The sequence below is a fragment of the Salvia splendens genome, chromosome 1, assembly GCF_004379255.2.
Source record: "Salvia splendens isolate huo1 chromosome 1, SspV2, whole genome shotgun sequence".
In the NCBI taxonomy this organism is placed as follows: domain Eukaryota; kingdom Viridiplantae; phylum Streptophyta; class Magnoliopsida; order Lamiales; family Lamiaceae; genus Salvia; species Salvia splendens.
The window spans coordinates 13537391-13551483 of record NC_056032.1 but is presented as its reverse complement, the minus strand read 5'-3'; the positions used below and the strand labels follow the sequence as shown (position 1 = coordinate 13551483).

General features: G+C 37.5%; 1 protein-coding gene and 1 long non-coding RNA gene across 2 annotated transcripts; both read right to left on the bottom strand.

The window, feature by feature from the left end:
- Positions 1–3334: 3334 nt before the first annotated feature.
- Positions 3335–5559, bottom strand: LOC121796280. The gene is made up of 6 exons (XR_006049731.1): positions 5216–5559; positions 4776–4887; positions 4580–4626; positions 4115–4139; positions 3948–4040; positions 3335–3548 (listed from the first exon to the last, which is right to left on the bottom strand). It is a non-coding gene; the product is annotated as an uncharacterized LOC121796280 (long non-coding RNA).
- A 1347-nt stretch (positions 5560–6906) lies between these two features.
- LOC121799226 (serine/threonine-protein phosphatase 7 long form homolog) lies at positions 6907–7841 on the bottom strand. Its single transcript, XM_042198580.1, has 4 exons — positions 7580–7841; positions 7195–7468; positions 7040–7127; positions 6907–6939 (listed from the first exon to the last, which is right to left on the bottom strand). Exons 1-4 carry the CDS (start codon positions 7839–7841, stop codon positions 6907–6909), a joined length of 657 nt encoding a protein of 218 aa, XP_042054514.1.
- Positions 7842–14093: the final 6252 nt, after the last annotated feature.

The window sequence follows — 14093 nt, the reverse complement described above, 5'->3', positions numbered from 1 at the left end:
AATGTGAAAGGCATGGTATGGGCATTGGGTGTCACAACTCAAATACGTAAATACATGCGAAGGCGACGTGCACTACGAGAGGAAAGTATTGTTACGATACAAGAGCTCAACAAAGCCAAAAAAGAAAACTGGTCTCTTTGTTACGATGATGATCTGAGATGGGGGGTGACCTCAACAAACATGTCAGAGAGCTACAACAAAGTGTTGAAAGGTATAAGAGAGTTGTCAATTAGAGCTTTGGTTGATCTGACATTTTAGAGAACAGTGCAATGGTGGACAGATAGAAAGACAGAAATACAACATACCGAAGGTCGGTTAACCCCGTGAGCGAGGGACAAACTTGCTGCGAATGATGCGAATGGACAAGTACATTACTGTTCAGACAAGAGAACTAGGCCATTACCAAATTCTAAGGCGTCCACGTTTAGAAAATGGACAGGCAAAGGACAATAACAGACAAGAGGTCGAGTTTAGAGATTCAAAGTGCACTTGTGGGACGTGGCAGATGTGGAGAGTTCTTAGTTCACATGTTTGCGCCGTTGTTAGAGATAGAGGTAAACACTATGTTTGAACTCATTGATAAACACAACCACAAAGCTATATGGGAAGCACAGTACTCTGGTGGCCCATTCCACGCACCAAGACACGAAGACTATTGGGCTAAACCTGAATAGAAATTGTGTATCTCCCCTGAGCAGTTGTTTCCTCGAAAGCGCGGACGAGGCAGAACAAGGAGGATTCCTAATCAAATGGATGTCTGCGAGGAAGATGAACCGAGAGCTCCCCGCAAGTGCAGGAATTGCGGCGTAGAGGGGCATGACCGATGAAATTTCTCAGTCGGTCGTGTTATGTAGGATCCTCCCACTTCTTGCAGTGTTGGTATTTTTCTTTTCAATCTTTGATTTTCAGAAATTTAATTTACCTTTATTTGTTGGTTCGTGTAAAGAGAAATCATACTCTTTCTGTTGTAACAAGACTTGTTGGTGAAGACAGTTTTTACTGCGGTTGGATAAAAAACATGTTGCTGCCTTACCAGACCTTTTTTATGTAATGGTTTTCTCATTTTAGGATGGGATGATTGAGTAATTGAGCTTTGAGTACACTATTATTTTGTCTTATACTATATTCTCACATTTGGTAGATAGGATTCTCAAAAATTATATTTTAACTCACATTATTTTTATACTCAAGCATTGTTAGTGATCTATCTATACAAACCATCATTATATGTATATTATGTGAAAAGTTAGAATTTTGGAAATTAAACACTAATTAGTTATTTCGCATTCACGGCCACCTAATCCATGGCTCCATGCATATAAACACTAATTAATTAATACACATGATTATTGATTAATGAATAAAAGTTTCCAATTCCAGTAGTACCATTTTTTAATCGAAACAAATTTTTAGTCAATTTAGTACAAAAAATTAGAAACAGATACAGAAAAATTATGATAAGCAAAATAAATGTGATTTTCTCTCGTAAACAGAAGCATTGAGATTTCATACATATTCAATACTCAATTGAATCTCTATAAAGAATTGCAATTAAATTCTCAATCCAACCCGCGTGACTGGTCGAAAACACTGGACTATAATATATCAACTAGTATTAACACCCGAGCTATGCACGGGACATAAGAGTTTCAAATAATGAATATAAAATATAATAAATATATAGAAAATAAGAATTAAAAGAAATATGGAGATTTAAAAAAATAGAAATGTACTTATCTTGTCTCATTCAAAATGAAGAATTTACTACTCCCCAGTGAATGAAACATTTATGCAATTTTAATTTATAATCTAAGTGAAGTAAAACCAATAAAATTAATTACAAAAATAAGATGTGTGACTAATGATCAAATAGTATGAATTAATTAGAATAAGATATAGTACAAATCAAGAAAATATGCGTGAGTAAAGATGTTTATTGAAAGTGCTATGCAAGTCATTAATCCAAATAAAAGGTAAATTAATATATAAATTTAATAGCTTAATTTATAAAAATTAATTTGAAAAAAATATATGAAATATTAAACATATCCACATTAAATATATGAATAATTTAAATCATATAAATTTAAAACTTCTTTGAGAAGTCAAGTTAGAAAATTTGTATTATCCAATAATCACATTTTAGTTGACTGTTTATTTCTTTCTTTTAATTTCAGATCATAGTATAACTTGATATACATTTCCAAAGACTAAATGAATTTTTTATATTGGAAAGAATAAATTTCTTACTTCCCCCCACATATACGTATAAAAAGTAAATTACTACTATCACTTAAAATAACGATAATATTTTATGCATCTTGTTTGTTTTGAATAATGTGAGAATTTACACTACTCTTTATATTAAAAAGTATTGCAATAAATGATTAAATCTCAATTTTAACCTAAATAAATGGAAGTCAAACTAAACTCTCTAGCACAATTCCAATTTAACTCAAATATAAGGCTAATTAATATATAAATTTAATAACATAATTATAAAAAAAAATTTAATGGTAGTGCACTATTTAAATGTGTTTTAACACTTCTTTAAGAAGTTAGCATTTTATTGGACTATTATTTGTCAAATTATTTTTGCCTTAAAAAATTATTTTTGAATAGAAGACACCTCATCTTTCTATTTTCCCTCCAAAAAGGGTATTACGAACTTTTCATCAAACTTGCACTTTAGATTAGTATAGATTTAATGTGTTCAAAACAATGCTAGTCACTGAAACAAACTAATGTGTTCAAAACAATGCTAGTCACTGAACAATGCTACTTATACGACGATGGAGTGTATTTCGACGGTTCAACCCACTTATTCTTCCTGGTTGACAATCTCTTGTACACTTTGCTCATGTACTTCCCAACCCCGCCGTGTGATGAACCCTTCGCAACTGGTCGAGATTGGACATGGATGTTCTGAACAACCTCTTCTTCCTCACACTACTAGAAAAATGATGTTTCATCACATTTGAAAATGTCAAGATAAATATACTCATATTACAGTTTACCTATAGTCACACGTGTAGCAAGTGTGATATTTGCAGATGTAATATTAGGTTAAATGTAAGCATAAAACTTATATTACCACACTTAAAAATGACACACAAAGCAACATGTAATCACATTCAAAACTGTGACAAAACGTCATCTTAACTTACACTGTTATATTAAATGAAAATTTACAGAATGCCTCCTATAATTGTTTATATTTACAACCCCCCCCCAGTTAATTATACGTTATTTAACCTACAAGTTTTTATAGTATTTTATATTCTCATCATTCAAATATTTATACAATTATATTTTCACTTTGCAACATAAAAAATTCATAATAAGCTATTAATAATAATCCAGCAAAAAAAATGTATATACAATGCCAAATTTAAATATACAAAAATCCCCAAGTATCTAATGATTTTACACTTCTGAAACTACAAAAACGATACTACTAAAATTTGTAAAAGTCCTAATCTATTCAAAAGAGACAAACATAGTTGCAGGTGCATTGCTTATCTCTTTCAAGAGTAGGCATCTTATATCTGTCAAAAAAGGAAAACAAAAAAAAAATTTATTAGCACTCCAAATAATACATATTCTAAGTTATATATGAAATAAATATAAAGGGAAACAACCGCACACTGTATATTATTCCATGACATAATGACTTTCCCCATCATAATACAAATTTGTATAAGGATGCAATGGTGATTCTCAACTACATCATGCTTATCACTAGATGACGAAATATTGTCTTAATGAATACCTGGGCATTCGTTGGAGACACGATCAAGAACATATAGTATGACAAATATCTACTCAACATTAATCTTAACAGAACAAAATTACAAGTTAAACCTATTTCTTTAATCCCTAACCTATTTCACAAAACATCAAGGCTCTTAATTTCATAAAAACATAGAGAAGCATCGAATTAGAACCTTTTGGGCGCAATCTACTCTGGTCAGCAATATGATTCTCGGGTGGACAACATCTGCTCCATTAAAAATCTCTGCAACCTTCTCATATTGGGGCTGCATAGATTCTATATTATGTCACAAACCAGTATTGCCATTCGAAAGAAAAACAGATTCAAAACCCAACATACCTTGTATTTTCTACAAGGTGGGCACCTGCGAAATAAATAGGCGTAAGCACATTATGCGTGTAAACTTATGCAACTATGCTTTTACAATGTTTGTGACTGAAATGAATACCTACACAAACATGTACTATATACACCATGCAGGAAAATACATAGCAAAAACTAGACTGCCATACTATACTTTTAAGGCTAGGAGAATATTAAATTGAATGAGGTTGATGCATAAAAAGTTGGGAAGTTATGCACCATTTAGATCAAGAAATACACATATTTGGACTGGGAATACTCAAATTAAAATAGTAAAACAAAACTCTACAAATAAAATAGTAATATTGACACCTATTACTCGTTCAACTAATAACAACTCGTTCGAGAAATTGATCATGTAACAAAATTCTAAATATGGCCGAAAGTCACATTTTTATCACAACTAGCAAGTTGTGTAAAATATATTTCAAACACACATACCTTCAAACTTGATAGAATTTTGTTATTTCATTGGCCTCGACAATTGCCTATCACATAATAAGCAAATCAATCAAACAATCCATCATACAAACTTAACATTCCATTCCAACCTTACCAAGGTAAAATATAGTATAACATCACACCCATGATTAATAATCCAACAATTAATGAACAAAAGTAAGAGGTAAAGAAGTACCTCTATTTCCAACCGCTCTTCCTCAAGCTCGACCCTCTTGCATATGTTTCCAGCAGCCCTTCATCAAGCTCCAATACTCCATCTTAGTTAAAAAAGATGTTCAATTTTTCATCTAGTCAAATTTTGAACATTTAGAAACACGACATAACCTATCCATTTGACGAAGCAAAAAAAAAAAGATGCACTCATCCATCAAAATTGGCGTTATATAGACACACAATTTCCAGGAAGAAGGTTTAAATGTATTCAATTATGCTCAATCCACAGACATTAATCGAACATTGAAAGCTTAACATATAATAGGACATATAACTATTAAGAAATTCAAGATACCCAATAAACAAATAAAAGCACACAAATCCTTCGGAATTGACTACACACTAATTAGAAAATCCAAGGAATAAGAGATATAAATATTTCTTGAATTACAAAATTTGAACCTGGAACTTTTCAGTTACAAAATTATGTCCTCAAAAAAGCCGAAGGTGTTTCGCTGCAACAAATCCTGCTATCAGTGGAAAAGCAATCTCTTGCTCGAATTAAGAGGATGAGGGGAAGGATACTAGATTGGGGGAGGAATTAAAATTGGGAAAGGGAGGAACTTGAGTTTAGGGAGAATTGAAACCCTATGAGAGGGAAACGTGAGTGAGGGGGGGGGGGAGGAACATGAGTTTTGGGAGAATTGAAACATACGAGAGGAAAACACGATTTGGCGGCACTGCGCGGCGGGGTCGTGGGATTTGGGAGAATTGAGAGGGAAACGTGATTTTGGTGAGGGGGAGTGAAATAGTCAAATAATTTTGGATGGATTGGTAAATAGTGATTTCTCCTTTTACGCTGTTTTACTTTTTCTGTAAACAGTGTTCTTATATTCAATTATTCAAATATAGGTAACAAGATTATTTTTGTTATAAAATTTTAATATTACACTTTAGACAAGTGTAAGTAAATGCATCTCATTGTGGCATTTATTTTACCGTGTAATATCAGTATTTGATAGAAGTGTGATAAAAGATTGGTGTATTGATAGATTATATATAATCACATCTTTTCTAAAATGTAATAAAATAAGAGTGATAATAGGCAATTTTTCTAGTGGTGTCATTTTCCTCTTCTCTTTCATCATTTTCTTCTTCTCCTTCATCATCATCATCTTCTTCTTCAGCTTGTACATGCGGCACACACTGATAATTTTGGAAGAATGAATCGACTGATGCTTGGGCTCCACTCTATTGCGGCACATCTTGGCTTTGTGAATAGGGGCGACGATTCCAATCAGGCTCAGGTTGGCTTGGAGAATACAGGGGACGACCCCACTGTGATTGAGACTCATGCGTCGGATATAAAGACCAATGAGGTGGGTCATGCTCTGGATTCATCGGCTCTGGTACTACATAATCAGGATGCGGCTGCGACATCCTAAACTGTTTTGTGAAACCATGTCCACTAGTCCGAACACCAGTCACTCCACGACGTGGTGGGATTACTTGTGGTTGATAAGGCATGGCCACATCTTGGTGTTGGGAAGCAGGGTACTCCATGACATCGGCGTGGTTCGTAGACTGAAGGACGTGCCTAGCAATTTCTCGAATCTGTTGCATTTTTAGGTCTATTTCTTCTTCAGTAGTTAAATGTCAAATCTGCTGAAAACCCTCAACCTAGATAAAAAAATCATACAAATATCAATACGAAACAATCTATAACACATGAAAGCATATAGTTTAATATAACAAACTTACAAGTAATCTCATCGAAGAAACCGACTCATTCATCCCAGTAGTTGACCATACCCCAGGTTGAGTCAGGTACGTCACTGTAATCCTATTATACCAAGCCATATACCCCGGACTAATATGAATGTTCATGGACATCATTGCGGCATCTTCGGTTGTCTGGAACCTTTCATACCTCATGTCCCACTCCCCAATGTAGAACTGATGCGTGTTTTCTCAATTGTTACCCTTCTTACCACGCCGATCATTTTTGCCCAAATGATCGACATTTTTTAGCATCCTATCTACAAATTGATGAATATCCTGGTACTGATTAAACTGTCGGCGCACTCGTCCAGCCTCATGTGCCTCGACATAGGACCAACACACCAAGTAAGTGTCGCACAAGGAGCATCCATTCACATCACTGCAATAGTCAGACAGTATGCAATCTGCATATGGCGTCCATAAAAACTACAAACCAGCAGTGCAAACGCCAAATTAACTTCATAATAAATTCATAAATTAAGTCAACATTAAAATAATATTCACCTGGTCAGATCTAATCAAGGATATTTGATCACAGTAATGCTCAACCAAAAATCTAGGAGCATTTCCTATTTGCGTAGTTCCTTTCCACCTATAAATAAAATTGATGTAAAAAAATAACCTAAGATACATAAACAAATAAATATTTAAATATATACCTGGCGCCACATGGCGTATATGACTTGTGCACGAGCGCTCCTATGAACGACAACCTCAATGTGGGCATTCTTTCCCACGCCCATAGCTGCAGAAGCATCATAGGCCCGCCCAACTCTTTCCTCTTATCCATGGAAGACTCGCGCAGATAATGACACAGGTACGACAAAGCCGCACTTCCCCAACTAATATTTTGCACCTCGTTTGGATCCTCAAATGCATTCAACCACATAAAAGGAACCTTACACCCCGTGGTGTCTGGTAGAATGAGTCCTCCTAACAAAATTAGGGCATGGATATGTGCCCTTTAGATGTATACATATGTAGATAGGTCATCACCCAAAGGTATCCTCGTTTGGTTGATCAGAGCGGTCATCAGCAAACCACCTTGCTTTGTCTCTATGTTTGTATCTGGTATCCATCCCAACAAATCTCGACACTTGGTAGGCCAATCAGTATATCCGACATGATGGTCACGGCATGTGAAAACGCGACCGTCCGCTCTCAAGCCCCAAATGGCTTGCATATCTTCTAAGGTCACCGTCGCCTCTCCAATCGGTAGATGGAAAGTGTGCATCTTCGGCCTCCAACGCTCAATCAAATCCATGATAAGCTCATTGTCGACCTTCATCGACTTCCCACAATCCATCACGCCTTTGAAACCAAATATGTCAAGCCAATACCTCACATTGTTATGAATGTCCACCTCCCATGTCTTACTTTCCGTCCGTCGAACTTTGAAAAGTTGTGTTGTGCCATCTTTCAGTAGTTTATTTGAAATGTGTTTTAGGCTACTGCCAATATTTTTCATCTGGAATTACCATCCAGCACATCAAAGGGCAAATTAATCAAACAATTTATGCATCTCTGTGTCAGGATGTCTCATCATTGCTCTTAGAGCATCCACAATAGCGCCTAGCGCACCGCCTAGCCGAGCGCCGGCGCTAGGCGGTGCGCTAGGAGAACTATTGCAGCCGCCTAGCCGATTTCGCGGAAAAAAACCGCCTAGCGCTCGGCGGTTCCGCCTAGCGCGAATTTTTAATTTTTTTTATTACGAAACACTATATATACGCGACTTGCCTGTCATTTTCATTCGCACCACTTGTATTAACGAGTACTCTCTCTATCTATATTTCTGTACAAGATCAACAACGGTAAATGGATCTCAACAACGAGCCTACTTCAAGGAGTAGCGGATCTCAAACTCCCCCGATCCCCGTGGGAGGTGGATGGAGTCAGATGCACCCGAGTCAGATGCACCCATACTACAACATGTACCCGTGGCAGCAGATGATGCCCGGGATACCAGTGGGGGGAGTCTGCCGGGGGAGTTTCCGGCGATGTCGGGGTGGGCACCCAGTGTCCAGATGCCGGGGTGGGCACCCGGAATGCAGATGATGCCCGGGGGGATACCGGCGACACAGGGGACGCCGGGGGACGTCTATCGCCCCAGTGTTGATTTTTCGACTGGTTCGTCGCACACATCGACGCCAACGGAGGCTGCGCCTCCGGCCCAGTTTGACACTTTCTCCTTCGATGACTTGGGGATAGATCTTTCCGGTATTCCGGATGCTCCCGTTCAAACGGGGGACGCAGGGCGGGGTCGGGGCGCCCCAAAGAAGAAAGGCAAGGGGAAAAGGGTCGGCGAGTCCTCGCAGCCGGGTGAGGACGACAACGCGGTACGGAGAAAGTGGACGGACGCGGAGAACGTCGCGCTGTCCAAGGCGTGGGTGAGTGTTTGCGACGATCCTCTCGTTTCGAACAACCAGAGGATCGTCAACTTGTGGGGAAAGATAGCAGTAGAGCTAAGTGGCCCTCGGTTCATCCGTTTTTACTGTTGCCTTGGTCCTTTGAAGAATGGGTGGAAGCAGTATTGCAGATCAATCATTTTCCTTGATGCATGCTTCTTATGCGGTATGTATAGCGGTCAAGTGTTCATAGCTATGGGGATTGACCCGAATAATCGGTGGTGGCCTATTGCTTGGGCTGTGTGTGAGGCCGAGAGTTATCAGCAATGGAAATGGTTCCTGGATCTACTGCAAGTGGACCTTGATATAGCTACAAATTCTCCTCGCTATGTCTTCATGTCAGGACAACAGAAGGTAATTACACTAGGGTTTATGTTTTTTATCATCTTGTTCATCACTGATCATATTTAACTTTCTACCTTCAGGGTCTGGAAAACGTCTTAGGGGAAAACTTTCCACAAAGCGAGCATCGTGTCTGTCTCCAACACATGTATAATAACTTCAAGAAGAAGTTCACTGGTGAGACGGAAAAGAACAAAATGTGGGCAATTGCAGCTTCGACCACTAAAGAGCAATACTTGCAGGGCATGGATGACATGAAAGTCTATAACCTGCCCGCATACTAGTATCTACTTGGTGTTGCACCGAAAGAGCAGTGGGTAATAGCTTATTTCTCCGACCACACTAAGTGTGATATACTTCTTAACAACATATGTGAGACATTCAATTTGATGATTGCTAAGTCCCGTGAGAAGGCTATAATATCCATGCTAGAGGAGATGAGAACTGATCAAATGCAGCGGATCGAGTACCGTTGACAATGGATAAGGACGTATGATTACCTGATCCCACCAGTCTTTAATGAAACCATTAAGGAGGAGTCCGAACATGTCTCTTCTTGGCGAGCAATATGGAATGGTGCCGAATCATTTCAGGTGCCGGGTCCCATCGGTCAATTTGTAGTAAATTTGAGACAGAAAAAATGCTCTTGCAGATTGTGGCAAATTAGGGGCATCCCGTGTGTGCATGCTATTGCGTGCATAATCAAAGACAATCAGGAGGTCGCCGATTATGTGGCCCCATGTTACTCGAGGGAGAGAATGGTTAAACTCTACGAGAATGTGTTGTACCCAGTCAACGGAATGGAGAATTGGCCTCGAAGTATGGAGGTGACATTTGACATGCAGCCGCCTTGGACAAAAAGGCAGTGTGGTAGGCCAAGGAAGAATAGAACAGAAGCTCCGACAGTACGAGTACATGTGAATGGTGCTGAAGTACAGCGGCGCCACATCAACATCAGATGCGGTCGCTGTGGCCAGACTGGACACAACAGACGCACCTATCAAAATGATCCACAACAACCTCGACCTGCTGCTGCCACTCGAAATGAGGTAGGTACCTTTATTTGAGTTTCTTTATTGTTTAGTTAAGCGAAATTTCTGTCACCCTAAGCTTATATGGTTTTGTTATTTGTTTTGGGCACCTCTATTGGTTCATTTGCAATCGAACCCGCAGCCGGACTAGCCGAACCCACTGCCCTACTCGCAGCCGAACCAGCCACAGGATCCTCGGCCTTCAGGCCATAGAAATGCAAGAAAGAAGACGGCTGCTTCAACATCTGTTCCACAACCCGCCGTTCAAGAAGAAGCACGGCACCAAGGTGCGAAAGGAAGAAAGATTAAGCTCAATTTAAATGCTAACCATGCACATCTTTTGCCTAGAACTATGTTTTGTCTGTAACCATCTTTGCCTTGAACCATGCTTTTGTTTTGTCTGTGGCCATCTTTTGCCTAGAATCATGTTTTAGTCAATCAAAACTATGTAGGTTTATGCTATATGAATCTGCTTGTTTAAATTATATAGAGCAGATTGAATTTGATTAATCATTTCGATGTTAAGCACGATAATTAAGAATATTAGTTGCATTTATTTTGTGAAAAATGTGATCTATGAAGTTTGCCAATATTTTAAGCATCTAACATTTCATTAAATATGTCATTATAAACAAGGTCTCTTATTTTATAATAGAAATATTATTTTTTGTATAATTATAATTTATGTGTTGAAATTAACAACAGATCCCTATAATTATCGAAATTAAATATATCTATATAAATTTTGAACTATAAAGGATTAATTGGAGTAATGATGTAAATCAAATAATGTTAATTCAACTCCAAGATTTCTCCTACTTTTATATTAAAATCATCTATTAATTAATCATTATGTTTGATTATTATATATTAGTTGATAGATGTACAAGTGAATGCATACAATGAGCTAAACCAAATTTGGGTCTGATTCAAACTGTTCTTTGCCAAGACAATGTCCAAATTCTTTTATCTTACCCCCATTATCTTCGTCTTTGAAATAGCTTCGTGTGGGTATCTTGTACGCCTCAATCGGAACTCGGATGAAAAGGTTATAGCCATTTGATGAAAGCTGCGCGGAGCAGTGCGAACCCGACGAAAAACGTCCAACAAAACGCCCGGGTCCAGTAGAAATGCCCGGGTTGGCATCGTTTTCGCCCGGGTTGGCACCATTTCGCCCGGGTCAGGCGTTTTCTCGGAAATTGCCGAATTTTAGTTTTCAAATAGGTTTCTGGAGCAGTTTTTGAGGAGATTCAGACATTCCAGACGAGAAAAGTAGAGAGGAAAAGAGAGAAAGAGAGGAGGAAGAAGAGAAGGAAGAAATTCCGGCTAATAATCCGACGAACCATCTTCGAATCTCCATTCCACTCAACGAGAGCATGCTTCCTATAGTTTTCATTGTGATTTCGACCATGTTTTAGTCTATCAAAACTATGTAGGTTTATGTTTGGAACATGTCTTTCAGTATGGATATCAACTATTTTGAATGTCCCAACCAACCAACCACATATTTAATCGACAAAAAAGAAAAAAAACAGTTAGATTTGATTTGTTTTTGTGAACCTTGTTCGATATTTTTCGATTGTCTGTGTACCTCGTATGATATTATTTGATTGTATGTGCACCTCATTTGATATTATTTAAATGTATGTATATCGGATTGTTTGTATACCTCGTATGATATTATTTCGTTGTATGTGTACCTCGTTTGATATTATTTAATTGTCTGTACATCAGTTGATATTATTTGTGTACCACCTAGTTTGATATTTTGTTTAGATTTAAACACAGAGTTTGATATTTGATATATTTGTAAGGCCAAGATTTTAATGTTACCAAGAAACAACAAACAACCACCTACACTAAATATGGAGTATACATAAATAGACGTATGCCCTCCGGAGTTGAAAGCATTTTTGCGAGATTGAGAAATCCAAATCATCCAAACAAATGGGGTGATTGTAAGTGCAACAAGTGTACGAAGAAGGCACCAAAAAAACCGACAGCGAAAATACAAAATCGGAGTTGATGGCAACTGCAACGAAAGATGAGATATGCACTGGTGATTTAGGCGACGACAACGACAATCCATTCATCATGAAATAAGTATGTTTTATTTGTGATGTTCAATGTACTGTGTTATGTATGCTTTTCGCATTTACTACTTTGTGTGTTTTAACATTCCGATGTTTTGGAAAGCAGAATTTACTACTCAAACCACGAAGAGTAATGAAACAAAAACCCACTCTAAATTGCAAATTGGACTAACATTTCATTAAAAACATAGAATACAACAAGGAACAACCCAATGTCGTCTATCACTGCGTACTTATTTAGACTAACCAAAATTGCCAAAGTTGAAAAAATGAAAGAAAAACAGCAAAAGATGACAACAACTATGTCTTTCATAACACTGTTATCTTTGCGAAACTGCTCTTTTCCATTGTCTCTTAAATTGCAGCTTTTTTTTCTTCGTTGTTCGGCAAATTTCTTGCGTAATCCCCAGTAATATGGTAGCACCAGCGGCAAAATGAGACCCACCATTCTTCCCTTTCTTCTCGCAAACAAAATACAACATTCCGTGCGACTGCCTCCTCGAATCCGTGACGATTTTAAGGGCTGCTCTTTCACGGCATAAACAATTCACGTATTCAAAGCGCAACCAGTGACATCCGTTTGTAGAAGTGGTCGACATGCTGAAAATTTTTTGAAGAGAAGAGAGGATAAAGAATGGAGGGAAAATGAAAATGTGTGAGAAAGAGAGAGATGAATGAATAAATAGAGGAGGTAATTCTCTTTCTCTTAGGTAATATAAGCCTGCAAAAGTATGTCAATTCACCCAAAAAGATGACCTAATTACAGCAGGCACAAGTCTTCTCTCATACGTAATTGACCGAATTGCCCTTTGATGTGCCGGAGGGTAATTCCGGATGAAAAATATTGGCAGTAGCACAAAAGTACTTGTTTTGATATTAAGTCATTGTTGATGGACTTAAAAAGATATTATGAATTGTTATGGACTAAATTTGCTCATTTAGAATAGTTGGTGTATCAAAAAAGATGTTCCCTCTTCGCTATATAAGTAAAAGGGTGGATGAAAAGGGGCCAAAGTCAGATCCCGCCCCGCATGTTACTAGTATCGACAGTGGAACAAGAAACTTTTTTTCTACTTTGTACTTCCTTCATCCTACTCCCTCCGTTCCCATAATAGTGGAGTCATTTCCCTTTTTTAATAATAGTCAACACTTTTCTTCTCACTTACTTTTCCATCTCTCTTACTCCTACTTTATTCTCTCTACGTTTTCCTCTCTTCTACTTTATTATCTTTTTATTTAATACATTACACACCTCTTTCTTAACCTTCGTGCCGAAAAGAAATGTCTCCACTACTATGGAAGGGATATCATAAGCGAGTCACTTCTTTTGACACAAGATTTATAGCTTATTTATAGTGGGAACATCCCCAAAAAGGAAATGTGACTCTCACGGAGGGAGTATTTGTTTCTTAGAATTTTTTTAGATATGGAGTGGAATAGTATTTTTTGTTATGACTAGAATTAGGACTCTTAGTTTTATCTATATAAATAGAGTTTCTCTCTAATGGTAAATTGACCCATGAATTATATAGAGAAATTAGTGATTTGGTATTGTTGCCATCCGGAAGGGATCAGCTAAGGCATTTCTTAAGACATTTGCTGATACATCAATAATAAATTGACATGTGTATACTCTTTGAAAAAATAAAAATAAATTAAATCCTATGTGACATCTCATCCTCCTCTC

Bases quoted from the DNA above. Each gene is read 5' to 3' on its own strand.
- LOC121799226 (XM_042198580.1), bottom strand. From the start codon at position 7,841: ATGGATTGTGGGAAGTCGATGAAGGTCGACAATGAGCTTATCATGGAT. The intron at 7,128-7,194 runs GTATATATTTAA...TTTTATTTATAG, and splicing joins TATACGCCATGTGGCGCCAG to GTGGAAAGGAACTACGCAAA. The intron at 6,940-7,039 runs GTGAATATTATT...CGCCATATGCAG, and splicing joins CCTTGATTAGATCTGACCAG to ATTGCATACTGTCTGACTAT.